The sequence below is a fragment of the Callithrix jacchus genome, chromosome 8 (assembly GCF_049354715.1).
Source record: "Callithrix jacchus isolate 240 chromosome 8, calJac240_pri, whole genome shotgun sequence".
NCBI lineage: Eukaryota > Metazoa > Chordata > Mammalia > Primates > Cebidae > Callithrix > Callithrix jacchus.
This window is the reverse complement of record NC_133509.1, coordinates 124,028,521-124,042,196: the sequence shown is the minus strand read 5'-3', so window position 1 is coordinate 124,042,196 and position 13,676 is coordinate 124,028,521. Positions and strand designations below refer to the sequence as shown.

Below are 13,676 nucleotides of genomic sequence, written 5' to 3'. Positions count from 1 at the left end.
GAGATCCACTTGCCTCGGGATTACAGGTGTGAGCTACAGCACCCAGTGGACATTTTCTTTACTGATCATTTCTTCTTACATCTCAGATCTTCCATTTTGGATCATTTTTCTTTTTCCTGAAATACATTCTTAAGAAGTTCCTATGGTGAGGGTTTATTTGTAGTTAGAGCCCTGAATTTTTGCCTGAAAAGTTATGTTTTGCCCTTGTCCTTAGAAGATAGTGTTACTGGATGTAAAATTCTAGATTGACAGTTATTTTCTCTCTTGAGAATACTGTTCCACTTTCTTCTGCTTCACTTGTTTTATCTTAATCAGTACTTCAGGTGATACATTTTCTTTCTACTTCTTCAAAATCTTCTTTTTGTCTTTTTTTGTGTGTGTGCTGTAAAGTGTGACTGTGATGTGTCTAAGTACAGACTTTATTTTCTTTACCCCGTGTGGGACTTGTTGGCTTTCTGAATCTGAAGATTAGTACTGTCATCGAAACTAGAAAGTTCTAGCCATTTTCTATTCAAGTGTTTGAATCCTCCCCATTTTTTCTTTTCACTGGAACTCTAGTTAGATTTACATTGGTTCTTCTTTCTGTGTTCCGTCTCATCCAGGCTTTCTTCCATGTTCTCTATCTCCATCTCTTTCTGCTGCATTTTATATGGTATCTTCAGGTCCGTCTAACAGTTCACTAACTTTTCTCTTCAGTTACATTGGGTTTTTTAGGAGCACCTTCAGTGTAAATTAACTTATTTATTTATTTATTTATTTTTGAGGCGGAGTTTTGCTCTTGTTACCTAATTAATTTGTTTTTGAGGCAGGGTCTCTCTGTGTTGCCCAGGCTAGTCCTGATCTCTTGGGCACAAGCAGTTCATCTGCCTCAGCCTCTTGAGTAGCTGGGATTACAGGTATGAGCCAGCATGCTTTGCATTGATGTTTTTAATTTCAAAGACTCTATATAGGTTTTATCTCTAGAAGTTCTGTTTAGTGCTTTCCAATATAGTCTGATCTTCCTAATATTTTCTACTTCCCTGCTTTATTTCTTTAAACATGCTAACTTTACATTTTGTAACTAATTATTTCAACATTTGTAGTCTTTGCTGATCAGATTCTGTCATTTCTTTGTCCTGTTATCTCTTCTTATGGTGGCTTATTCCTATTGTGTTTAATGTTTGTTTTTGTTTTTTACGAACCTATGCTCTTGAAATCTTATCCATGGAAATCTCTTGTGGCTTGGGTTTAAAGTATGTTCTTCCAGACAGGATTTGCTTTTAAAACCTTGGTTGGGAGCCTGGGGAACCAGTATACCTGAGGCCACTTTAACGCTCTTAGAGGATCCACGGTAACCAGGAGCAGCCAGAATCAATCTTCCTGCTGTTCCCTTCCCACCTCCCACTGAGTGAGTTTGGGTTCTCGTTCCACTGCGAGCACAGACGTTTGTTGTAGAGAAACCTGGGCTTTCTTGGTTGCCTAGTTGCCTTATTGCTCACACCGCAGGTTATTTTTAAGTATTTTATTTGCATGTATGTCTGTGTGGGTCTCTGAATATCCCTTATTTTCTAGTGAACTCAGCAATGTCTTTAAAATATGTCACTGGCCGGGTGCAGTGGCTCACGCCTGTAATCCCAGCACTTTGGGAGGCCAAAGGGGGCGGATCACCTGAGGTCAGGAGTTTGAGACCAGCCTGGCCAACATGGTGAAACCCCATCTCTATTAAAAACACAAAAATTAGCAGGGCGTGGTGGTGTATGCCTGTAATCCCAGCTACCCAAGAGGCTGAGGCAGGAGAATCACTGGAACCCAGAGGGCAAAGGCTGCAGAGAGCTGAGATTGCACACCACTGCACTCTAGCCTGGGTGACAGAGCAAGACTCCTTCTCCAAAAAAAAAAAAGTTACTGTACTTCATCCAGGATCTTGTGTATTATAGTCAGAAGAGTACCTTCCACATGTCTCTTCTGCCTCCTGGCTGGAAGTGGAAGTCTCTGGTCATCTCTTCTCTTCCATGTCTGCTTGCTGTTGATTTTCAAAAGAAGCTTTGAACTTGCTCCAGTCCCCTGCTTCTACAACCCCATTAATTCCATCTGCTTTTCACATTTGGCAAAAGATCAAAGTTCTTCAGTAAATCCCTGGGGAGGACAACTCCCCTACATGATATCCTCTAGATTTAGAGCCATTAGTTCCAGAGAGACCCCTAGTGCACCAGGTAAGAGGCAGAGATGACGCATGCTCATTATACTGTAGTGGAAAACCTGATTAATTGGTTAAGCAAACAAACAAAAACCAGCAGATGGCCATGTCGTAAACCTATACCTTGACTTTTTAGTTGCAAGCATTGCTCATTCTGGGTCTGAACTCGTGTGATTTCTCACTAAAAGTTTGATGTTTTCCAACTATTTGACAGGAGAATGAATACCAGGTTTTATTTGAGATGAACAGTACATGATTTTGCTGAGCCACGTGCTTTAAACGTTTAAAATCAGGTGGCTCTGGTGTATGCTAATTTATGCTAATTGTGATATCATTACACATAAATTTGGCTAAAACTGAAAAATTGCAGGCATTTCAGATGTATCACATGTTCATTTTAATGAATGATTTTTAAGAAAGTGGCTAGAAACTCACCTTCCAGCATGTTCAGAATGGCTAGTTTCTTGTAAGCATTTGTCCCCCTATAATGGTGACCTCTGTGGTGGGAAGCATTTGACACCAAGTCAGTGCAGCTGCCTTGCACCATTGTGAATAACATTGCACCAAGTTATTAATAATTGGAGGAGCTTGTCACTTTCTCTGAGTTTTGTGTGTAATCTATGGATTATATAAACCCATGCTAAAATCTCAGGGAAGGCTAATTTCATCAAATGAAGAAGGAGAGACGTTTATGTTTTAATTCTCACTCCCCGAAGTTATGTCTGTCTACCTGTTTACATCCAGAAATACCGTCGGTGGATGTATTAGTTTTCTGTCTTCATCACAGTAAACTTCCTTCTTCGGGAGTGACAGGGAGATATTCAAAATTCCTGCTTGAAGCATATTTGAGACTGTCTAGGCCACCTCACTCCACAACCATGAGGCTCTCTGAGCTTGTATTTCTGTGAAATGGGTGGGGGTAGGCTGGTGTTCTAAGAGGTGGGCCATGGACCCTCTGTTGGCATGCAGCGTGATTCTAGGTGGTACCAGAGACTCTGCCCCACACAACATCACATCGAGGGCTGTTGAATCATTCTTTTTTCTACTCTCCCTTTAATCCATGGGATTTCTGTAAGAAGAAGGTTTCCATTTGGATCCACCATGTATTTTAGCACTTCTTTAATGCTGCTAATGTCCCTGTTTGAGAAAGAGAGAGACACCTCAGGCTGGAAGCCACTCCTCTTGTGATAGTGTGGAGCTTCAGATGAACATCACTGCTTTGGTTCGAGTGTAGTTCTCCCCCTCCCTAAAACTGTGTATTTAAAAAAAATATTAAAACTTATGGAAAAAGGGAAAGAAAATCACAATGAATAGTATAGATTCTTTACCTAGATTCACCAGGAATCAGCACTAGGGAGCACTTGCTTCATTTCTCACTCATGATTCTCCCCTTCTCTGTGTTCAGAGGGGGATCACGTTCTGCTTAACTGGTAGTGACGTGAGTTGTAAGCCCCAAGTTATTTTTTTAAAAGAAGCATTCAGAACTGAACTGATTTATTAAAAGCTAAACATAGCCCCCTTTACTCATTCAAGTATACTTAGATTTACTATGAAACTTTTTGATGTTCAGTGGGTGAATTATTTTTGTATTTTACAGTAGTTCCCTCAAATGACAAAGATCAAGAAAACCCTAGGAGACTTTCATTTTCATTTGCTTTAATAACTATTAATAGCTGGCTGTATGATTAATTACATTTACCAAGTTTCATATTTGGTAACACCTCAAAGTAATCTTATCTCAGCCGTCTTTATGCACCCAAGACACAGCCAAGAAATAGGAAGTCTGCAGAAAACAGATATGGAGGAGGCCGGACCCCAGAGCTCAGTGGCTGTGTTCACAGGCAAAGGCCCTTGAGGAACTCCTCTGGAAGGACCTGTTTCCTCTGACTTGGTGCTGGGTTCCCATATGCCTCCCGGCCCAGAATAGAAAGAGAAAACAAGATTGCTCAGAGTGAACAAGTCACAGCAGCAGGAAGTCACAGGATTCGGACGGCAAGTCATCATGATCAGGCACCGCAGAGAGCCTTCCTCTGTGCTCAGGATGGTCCATTTAATCGTCACACGGCCCCATAAGGCAGATGAGGAAGTTGAGCCTTCAGGAAGTAAAACGGCCTGCTCAGATATGAGCACAGGTGTGGGTAGCTTGCAAGCCAGGCTCTGTCCGTAAGGATTTGGGGGAGGTGGTGTGCACCTGGGATCACAGAGCACAGGACACAAGCTGGGACCCTTCTGGGACTCACTGGGACTTCAGTCTACAAATGCATACATTATAAGTGCTGAGGTTCATCGTGAGGCTCTTGGACATCTAACAAAGGCTGAGTTTTGATAATGACCCTCATGCGTTTTGCTGGTGGACACAATGGTATGGAGTCTCTCCCCCAGTCTAAATTTAGCAGAGTGCCACTGGCCCTGGGACCCCCAGGAGAGTTACTCCTTCACCTCGCTCCCTACCACACCCTTTCATCTGGGACTCTTTCTTTTCTCCTTTCATTTTCTATATGGGACACAACTGAAGTCAGCCTGAGCCTCAAGGCCCATGAGGGTGACAGGAGAAAAGCCAGGGTAGAGATTATCACTACTGTTATCTCATTGGTGGTCCTGACACCACAGCCCTTCTACCAGTGCTGTTTCCTCAGACAGTGCCCAGTGAGTCATGGTGTTGGAGACCCACAGTCACTTCCCAAGCTTCGTACTCACGGCCACAGAATCCACCTGCTGCTGCACTTCTCATTGTATCTTTTGTGTCCACTGTACTGGCACAATGATAGCTACTGGGGATCTAGCAGTAACCACACCCTGTCTTGTGGATCCAGCTCTGTAATGGGACACATGAATGGACATCATCACTACGCAGTTCATGATGATGGTATGGAGTGCCCTCTATGGAGGGAAAGTAAGAGTACTTACAGTTGGGGTCACCTACATAGGAAAAGTATGGTCATGTTCCCCAGAACGCTTAGAAATGGATCACAAGGTAGATGAGCTTACAGGAAACTGGACCAGTGTGGCGCAATAGAACAGTTCTCATCCCTGCCAAATCTTCAGCCCTGTATCCGAAGTCAGATGCCATGTCTTCCACAGAACGTTCCCTGGTATCTACCCTTCGTCCCATCAGCTATAAGTGACTCTTCTCTCCTGCGAGTATTAATTCCTCTGAAGGCTGGGTGCCAGGTACTACCAGTCAGGCAGCTGCCTCCCAGACCCGAGGAGCGTGGGCCCTAACCAAGAAAAGCTTCACAGCCATTGCTCTCGGGCCAAGCACTGGTCCAGGCACCTGCAGGCATTAACTCGTGTCCACAGCCCAGCAGCCACGGGGAGCAGGTGTAGTTACTATTCCCTCTTTGCCAATAAGGAAGCACAAGGGAAATAAGTGCATCACTCAGACGTAAAGGCACGAAGAAATTATCAGAGGTGCGATGAGCGCTGCAGAGGCTTGATAGGCATGAATATCAGGGACCTGGTTATAAGGAAATCACAAAGGAGTGGGGTCTGGTGATGTAGCTAAGACCTCAAGTTTGAGAGTCACACTTTGATTCCAGACCCTCCTCTGCAAGTGATTAGCTGTGTGACTTTAAGTAAATCACTGAACCTCTCCAAGCTTCACTTCAAGACACTGTAAAATAGGGATGCTAATATCTACTTCACGGAGTTAAACACAGTCCTCTGTGCAGACTTAGCAGAGCACCTGGTAGGTGTTGAGTTCGGGAAATCATAGCTTATTGCTCTCCCGTCTGTGATGTGACCCTGACTTGCCTTTCTGTTCGGCTGCTGCATTGCTGTGGTGGTGTCTATATCCGATCCAACCCGGTGTCCCTCCCCCAGGACCCTCCCTAAGGTCATTGCATTTCTATTAGGCGCTCAGTGAATATTTGTAGATTGCATGAACAAGGGAGGGAATGTGTGAGTGAGTAGCTGTCACCACATGGCAGGTATCTTTGCTGAACACTGGTTTAGTCTTCTGACAAAAGCCTCTTAATGTAGCAGCTTCAGACAAGAGCAGGCTTTTTTCTCTGAAGTACCCAGCCAACATCGTCTGGCGGTGGCTGACTCCATGGTGTTGGCGGGGACACGAACCGAGCACAGCTTGATTTTTATGGTTTAATGTAAGAGATGGAGCCTCCACCGCTGTCACTTGAGAAGACTGTTGTTTTGATGTCTCAGCCACACAAATGGAGTGAAACTGCCAATGATAGGAGATAAGCAGGGGAGACCGAGGTGTCAGGATTTAGAACCTTGCCTTCAAAGCAGAGCCACCTGTTGCCCCACGGTCTGCGAGTGGCTCCATTGAATGCAAAGGGGCTGATGTTGGAATGCAGGTGGGCTGCCGGGTGCCCCCGTCTGAGGAGGTCTGACTGTGTCCCCTCTTTGTCTCCCGTCCTTCCCCACTGTCCTCGCTCTGCAGGAACGGCATCACCAGCTGCCGGATGCGGACTGAGAGCGAGCCGTCGTGTGGCTCCCCCGTGGTCAGCGGAGACCCCAAGGAGGATCACAACTACAGCAGTGCCAAGTCCTCCAATGTGCGGAGCACCTCGCCCACCAGCGACTCCATCTCCTCCTCCTCCTCCTCCTCGGCTGACGACCACTATGAGTTTGCCACCAAGGGGAGCCAGGAGGGCAGCGAGGGCAGCGAGGGGAGCTTCCGGAGCCACGAGAGCCACAGCGACACTGAAGAGGACGACAGGAAGCACAGCCAGAAGGAGCCCAAGGATGCTCTGGGGGACAGCGGGTATGCATCCCAGCACAAGAAGCGCCAGCACTTCGCCAAGGCCAGAAGGGTCCCCAGCGACACACTGCCCCTCAAAAAGAGACGCACCGAAAAGCCCCCTGAGAGCGACGATGAGGAGATGAAAGAGGCGGCGGGGTCGCTCCTGCATTTAGCAGGGATCCGGTCCTGTTTGAATAACATCACCAATCGGACGGCAAAGGGGCAGAAAGAGCAAAAGGAAACCACAAAAAATTAAAAACAAGTCACTGATTTGTTTTGAACTTACGGCCATTTGGTTTCAGCATGTCAGGAGATTTCTAATGATTTGTGGCAATATCAGCAATTATTTTTCTTTTTTCTTGTTTTGTTTTTGGTTTGGTTTTCTTTCTTTTCCTTTTATTTTTATTTTTTTAATTTGCCCCCTCTTCTTTGTTTTGGACCCTTAAGAATTTTATTTTTAAAGGAGATTGAAGCCATAGAACTCATATTGACACTCAGCTGTTTTACAAAAGCTTTTCATTATCTGAAGACAAAAACCGAAAAAGCCAAAATTACCATTGCTTCCTCCAGCTTGTCAGAAACCTGTGGCTGAATCCGCAGGGACGTCAACGTCAGTGTCGCAGGAACACACATTCGGCACCTAGAAGGCACCTGTGCAAAGTAGTCATCGTCCAGGCCCAACCTTAGGTTTAAAATGTCAGGTTGTCCATCCCATTGGGTTCACTGAGTGAAGGCACATAAAGCAATTGAGGAGAAGGAGGAACCCCTCGTCTCCCTAGGAGCAGACCCAAGCCTGTGGCTCCAGGCATCTGATGGTGCCAGAAAAGCCGCTGGAATTGTCACACGGTGAGCACAGAGGGCCGGCCACCAGTCCTCCGTGCTTCCAAACCCTGAAGCCCGATGACGTCTTACGAGGTGGACGTTGGACCGTTCATGTACATCGGGTGTCAGTGACTCATGGAGAAGAAATGGGGTAAATTTTTAGTGATGTTGCTAATCACTGAATTCTGTTCTCTATTAAATTAAGAAAATGTTCCAAAAGCCATAAGCCTGAAGGTTGGCCCTGTGCTCTCACACACACACACACACACACACACACACACACCCCACAACACACACACACAACATACCACACACAAGGAGAGTGAGAGAAAATTGATACAGCAAACAAGCTGTGTCTTCTTAACTGCCCAAGTGAAAAGCAACCAAGTCCAGGAAATTACAGTAGCTGTTAAGGAAAGGAAATAATGGTATAAATCTTTTTCTATCAAAACTATTTGATCCAAGTGAAAAGAAAACCATGAACAGAAAGCTATAGAACCTGCCATGTGTATTGTGGTGTATTTTTAAAAGATTAAAGGCACATTGACGGACAAAAAAAAAAAAAAAAGTAAAACATGGCGCAAAAGATAAAATAACTCCTATACTGCCCTCAAAATGGAGTTTGCAATTAATATCAGGATTCATCTTTGCAAAAATCAATGATTTCCACATTCAGCCAGTGTAGCCAGCAGAAATTTCTGACCCACAATGCATGGATTCCTTTGAAGAAAAAAAGAAAAAGAAAAAAAATCACAAAAACAAACTTTTTTTATTCAAAAGTAACAAAGTTCTTGTAAGGTAAATAATGTATTTAGCATGAAGCATGAATTATTTTCATATAAATATAGAAAATAGAGAAAAGGTGATGCCTCTAATTTTTAAGCCCTTACGCTTAGAGGTTCTTTCGGTTTTCTTCTTTTTTTTTTTCTTTGCTTTCTTTTTTTCCTTTTTTTTTTGTTTTTGTTTTTGTTTTTGTTTTCGGGTTATTTTGTTTTGGTTTTTTGAAGCAGGTGTTTAAGGTTTAACCTTCTTCAGGGACAAATTCTGACTGTTGGGGAACTTACTCTGCAATATAAAAATATCTTCACGCTCTGGTAGGGCTTGGATGGTTGAACTCTGTACTGCTTGCGTGCACTCCAGCCCCGACCCCCTCTGATTCTCTGTTGAAAAGTGTGTCCTTTTCTCTGTCTGTACATGTTTAACATGACGCAATAATTTGAGGGCAAACTTAGTAGTGAGTGTGTATGATAGAATCAAGAGAATTATGGGACGCTTTCTTGAGAAAATCATTACCATGATTTGGTTCTAGGAAAAAGGCAGTGATAATTATGCAAATTAGCCAGAAGAAGGGGAACCATACTAAAGGGCCTTATTGGGTGAGGGGACGAGACGGGGTTCGCATGAAGGAGGAAATGATGCCGAGGTAGGAAAGGCCAGCCCCAGACGTCCTGTCGCCAGAATGCCATGTAGGAAGCAGGGGCCGGCTGTCGCTACCACTGACCAACCTGGAATTAAGACCACCTAGATTGTAAGAGCTGAGTTTAGAAACTAGACGATGTCATGCAGCCCAGAAACTCCTGTTGTTACCTTTGCCTAAGAAATTTTCTTGGGGCGGTCCAAAGAGAAATCTCTAAAAGAATATGATCTTCCATCCAAGTGGAGGGAAATTTTAAAACACAAACACCCACTACTGTGGCTCAGGATACAATGCGTGAGGAGAGGGAGGGAACGGAGATGACCTTAACTTTGAAAAAGGGGACTGCTGAGCGTCAAAGCCAAGACCATCTGCCAGGATCAGGTAGTGTCAGAAGCTCCACCAGCCCAGGCAGTGGGAACTAACTGGTGCATTCCCCACACTTACCTTCCGGTGGGTTGGTGATGAGAGAACCTGAAGAAACCTGCATCTCTATACAGCAGGTCCAATTCATGACCTGAAGCTGAATAATACTTCCAGCATCTTTGTTCAGGGTGTAGATGGGAGTCAAGTATTTTTTGCAGTGCTCTGTTCCCTCCGTCTCCCCAGACATCTGACACCCTAAAAGCCATCCACAGCTATGGAGCCTGAGCGACACCTTGATTTGTGTTGTCACCTGACCAAGCCTAAAGACCTCCAGCTCAGTCTCCCACCTTCATCCCGCCCCCCAGGCGATAAAATTCAGACCTCTCTCCTGAAAGGCAGAGGTTAATAACATTCAGGACTATTTCTGGCTGTGGACTTCTTCCAATTAACCCCCCCCTCCCCCGACAGTGGGCTGTTTCCCCTCATTTCATTTTTCTAAAGGGGCAGAGGCCTCTTTTAGAAAATAATAAAATGCAATGTGTGTGATTTACTTTTCTGATCTCTTTGAGAAATAGAGAAATATCTTATAAAAGTGTGTTCTTAACTCCAGAACCACTCTTTTTGCATAAATACCTCATCGGGCAGCTTTCTAAGTGTGATTTTCCTGAGTCTCCCTTCGTTGGATCTGCTGGAAGACTTGTCGGGGAACCTTTAGTGAGGGTACTTCTTCCTATTTTTCTTCTGTTTTTGGAGGCATACACATTATGCATAACCAAAACAATGGCTCAATTGTGTTTGACTTTGTATTTTGATTGTTGAGAACAAAAACAAAAAGTATCAATGTGTATGTGACTGTTCTTAGTGAATTCATTGCAGAATGAGGTTGTCCGTGTCCTTAACAAGCCAAGGGGCAGGAGGCACCCTCTCTCATCCCCTCCTCCAAGAGCAGTAGAGAATTTAAGCACAAGCCTATTTGTGAAAGAATATTTTGCTTAAGTGTCATTCACTTTCGTCTTGGAATTCCTTCCCAAATGCCAGGTGTTCTTTTAGCTTCCAAACTAGCCTATGTATCCATTAGTCTGACAGATCACCTGAACACCGTCAAGAGGTGTGGTGTTTTTGCTTTCATTTCTCCTGCTGGGAGAAGTGGCAGTTCATGTGTCATTCCAGTATCTCACATACTCACACGGGGTGGGGGGAGGGGGCAACGGGGAACTATAGCAATATTTAAAGATGCTTTGGAAACCAACCGTGAACACATCAGCACCATGACATCTACGATTACTTGCTATTGGCCCTCAGACACATTTAAGAGAAAGAGACTCACTCTTTTTTTCTTAAATGATATACACATAGTTATTTTTATCCTGTTATAATTGTCTTTTATCTTTATCTAGTATTATGTGGAAAGGGTTTGCATCATAGATTTTTCCCAGCCTTATAATCTACCATAAGCTCCTACTTTCCTTCCCCTCTCTAATCAGTATTCTTTTCAAGAGTTCTTTGGTGAAACCATCTATCTGAAACTAAAATGAACCAAACCCATATTTCACTGGTGGTTGGAGAAAACCATAGCCAAAATGATTGTTGCAGGTCTCAATCTTGGGAGTTTTTAAGAAGGAATGTGCCAGAGGCCTTTCCCAAGAACGGAGTTTTGTTTTGCTTTGCTTTCTTTTGCAGAGGCACTCAATGTGTCTAGTGCTTGCTGGCCACGGAGCCTTCTGGGAGGGGTTGTTGTGTTGAAGGAGGCTTCTGCCGGAGGGAACAGCACCAGGCAGTGGGCTCTGTAGAGTAGGAACCAGGAGGATGGCTTCTGTGTCCAGCCCAGAGTCCTGCACCACGCCAGGACTGCCCAACGCGAGGGCTCCTGATGCAAGCTCCACTCACTCCACTCTGTGCGCGGGAGCCTTTCGCCTCTACTGGAAGGGCTCTTGGAGAAGGAATTGGAGTTATGTACAAGTAACGTCAATGGGAAGGTTTTGTAGATGAGATTGGATTAAATTCCATGTGATTTCTCTTTCCCTTTAAACTTAATTCAGGTTGGGACTCATTTCTTTCTGGTGGATCACAGCTGCCCAGATGTTGCAATTGATTTTTATGTTTCTGTAGAGAAGTATTTTTCTTTCACCTTCAGGATTTTTTTTTTTTTTGCCACCAAAAGAAAACATTGGAACTCTGTGTTTCCTCTTGATTGTGACTTCCCAGTGTTGACAGTTAAGTCGTTAGTGTCGTAGGTCCCAGCCCACCAATACTATATCAAACACTGTTATGCACATAATGCAGCACTGTGATCTAATTTAAATAATACTTTTTTATTATTTATACTACTATATATAATATACATCAACACTTTTGCTATATAACCTAAGTGATAACCCTCTTTTAGTTACCTGCCAAACTCTGGACTTGGTTTATATTGCAGTTAACACAGTTACAAAGTTGTAATGGTGTCTTTTTTTCCTTTGTAACGGAATGTGTAAATCAAAGTATATACATTGTGTGGTGTTCCCGTTTCTGGAGTTTCATGAGGATTTACACATGGCATTCAGTGTTCTGTATAGATCTGCCTACCTTTGTGAATTCATCTGTTAACCCCTTTACCTTTGAGAGAACACCGGTCGTGGTGGTTAACGCCTTGTGTCTTCTCTCTCTCCTACTGCTTATTCTTGAATTAAGCACAGACTCTTCAGCTCGGTTGCTTTATCATGAATAATGTGTGTGACCTTGCAGTTCTTCCACAGTTCAGCAAACAAGTGCTAGCTTCACTGACCAAAAATTAAGGAAGGAAAACACAATTTTTAAAACGATCCATCTTTTAACAGCCGAAACCGATGTGTCTATGGTGCTGCATCTTGCTGTCGTACTTCTGAAATCAGACCTGTGTGAACGATCATTTCTGACTTAACCATGAGATGCTCACAAGTACCCTTCCTGTTGTTTTGTTAGCGTTGGAATCAAGACTATTTATTTGGAATATATACAACAGTGTTTTTCCACTGTTATTTCATTTGCAAAAGTTGAGAAATGCTTTCTCTATCTTTTGCAAAATAATTGATATTCCATATTGGATTCTCAAAGACTTCGATATGGTGAACCTATTAAACCTAGAAATTGTATTCATCCTTTTATGACTGTGGCCTGAGTTCCCCAGCCCCTCTCCTCCTTTTTTTTAGATGAGATTGAGCACACTCTCAGTTACGTTTCTTGAGTATGTGTGTTGAGGCCATCTGAGCTCATAGCTGATTCAGCAACCGGATTCATGCTGTGTCATTCACACTCACTACCTAATACTGCCATGGTGAAAATCTGGAGGAAAAAATGTATCCATGTGTGTCTGGGAAGCATATACACTTGTACATTTTTTAATACTCTGATTCTATAACATTTCTGAGTTGTGTTTTGTTTTACAGAAAAAAAAAAAGTGATAAAGCAATCAGAAGACCCAGAGGTTTACTATTGATGCTTAGGGTCATCTGACCTTGGCTGGCCAATAGACCTACATGGCCAAATTAATTTACAAGAGTAATAATTTTTCAAAAGCCAAGTTTTTTTCTGTATTTTCTGTATGAAACTGCCAATATCATGAATAGAAAGGGAGAACCATAAAGGAGAAAGAACGTGATGTTCAGTTATGTTCGTGTGAACCTAAAGAAACAATGTGGAGGCAGGCGCAATCAGCCGAACTCTAGGGACTTGATGGTGTTGCTTGGAAGGCATCCATACCTGCATTTTGCATTCTTCGTATGTAATCATATTGCCAAAGACAAACTATTTCATCATTTATTGTAAATAACACTTTTCCCCAGACCTATCATAAAGTTTCTGTGATGTATTGTCTTCCAGTTGCAATAAAAATTACTGAGTTGCATCAATTGAAGAAAAACACCACGTGGTGTTGTGTATGCTGCGTCTCCCTGCACAGATGCTGGGCCGTAACATTTCTGTTTCTTACCTGCAGTCAGGTGCATGCAGTTTTTGCAGTCTGGTTTGAGGGTTCTCAGCTGCATTTATAGTACCCATCCTCATGCATGGTTAGGTTTGGGTGGGAATCACACACTGCTCTGTAAACACAAATGCACATTTGGAAGCTGGGCTTACCCAGGATCTCAAGAGAATTCCAGCTCTGGTGTAGAGAGCTGCTGGCTGGCCAGCCTCCCATCATGAGCCCTAAGACTTGCGGTTTAGATGGAACT

General features: G+C 43.5%; 1 protein-coding gene across 3 annotated transcripts in view; it reads left to right on the top strand.

The window, feature by feature from the left end:
* FOXN3 (forkhead box N3) overlaps positions 1–13,366 on the top strand; it is a 269,460-nt gene extending 256,094 nt beyond the window's left edge. For all 3 annotated transcript variants that reach the window (XM_002754187.6, XM_078335590.1, XM_009006431.5), the window contains one exon: positions 6,579–13,366. In XM_002754187.6, the coding sequence (XP_002754233.1) occupies positions 6,579–7,137 (559 nt within the window). In that variant the 3' untranslated portion in view covers positions 7,138–13,366. The remainder of the gene's footprint in view (positions 1–6,578) is intronic.
* Positions 13,367–13,676: the final 310 nt, after the last annotated feature.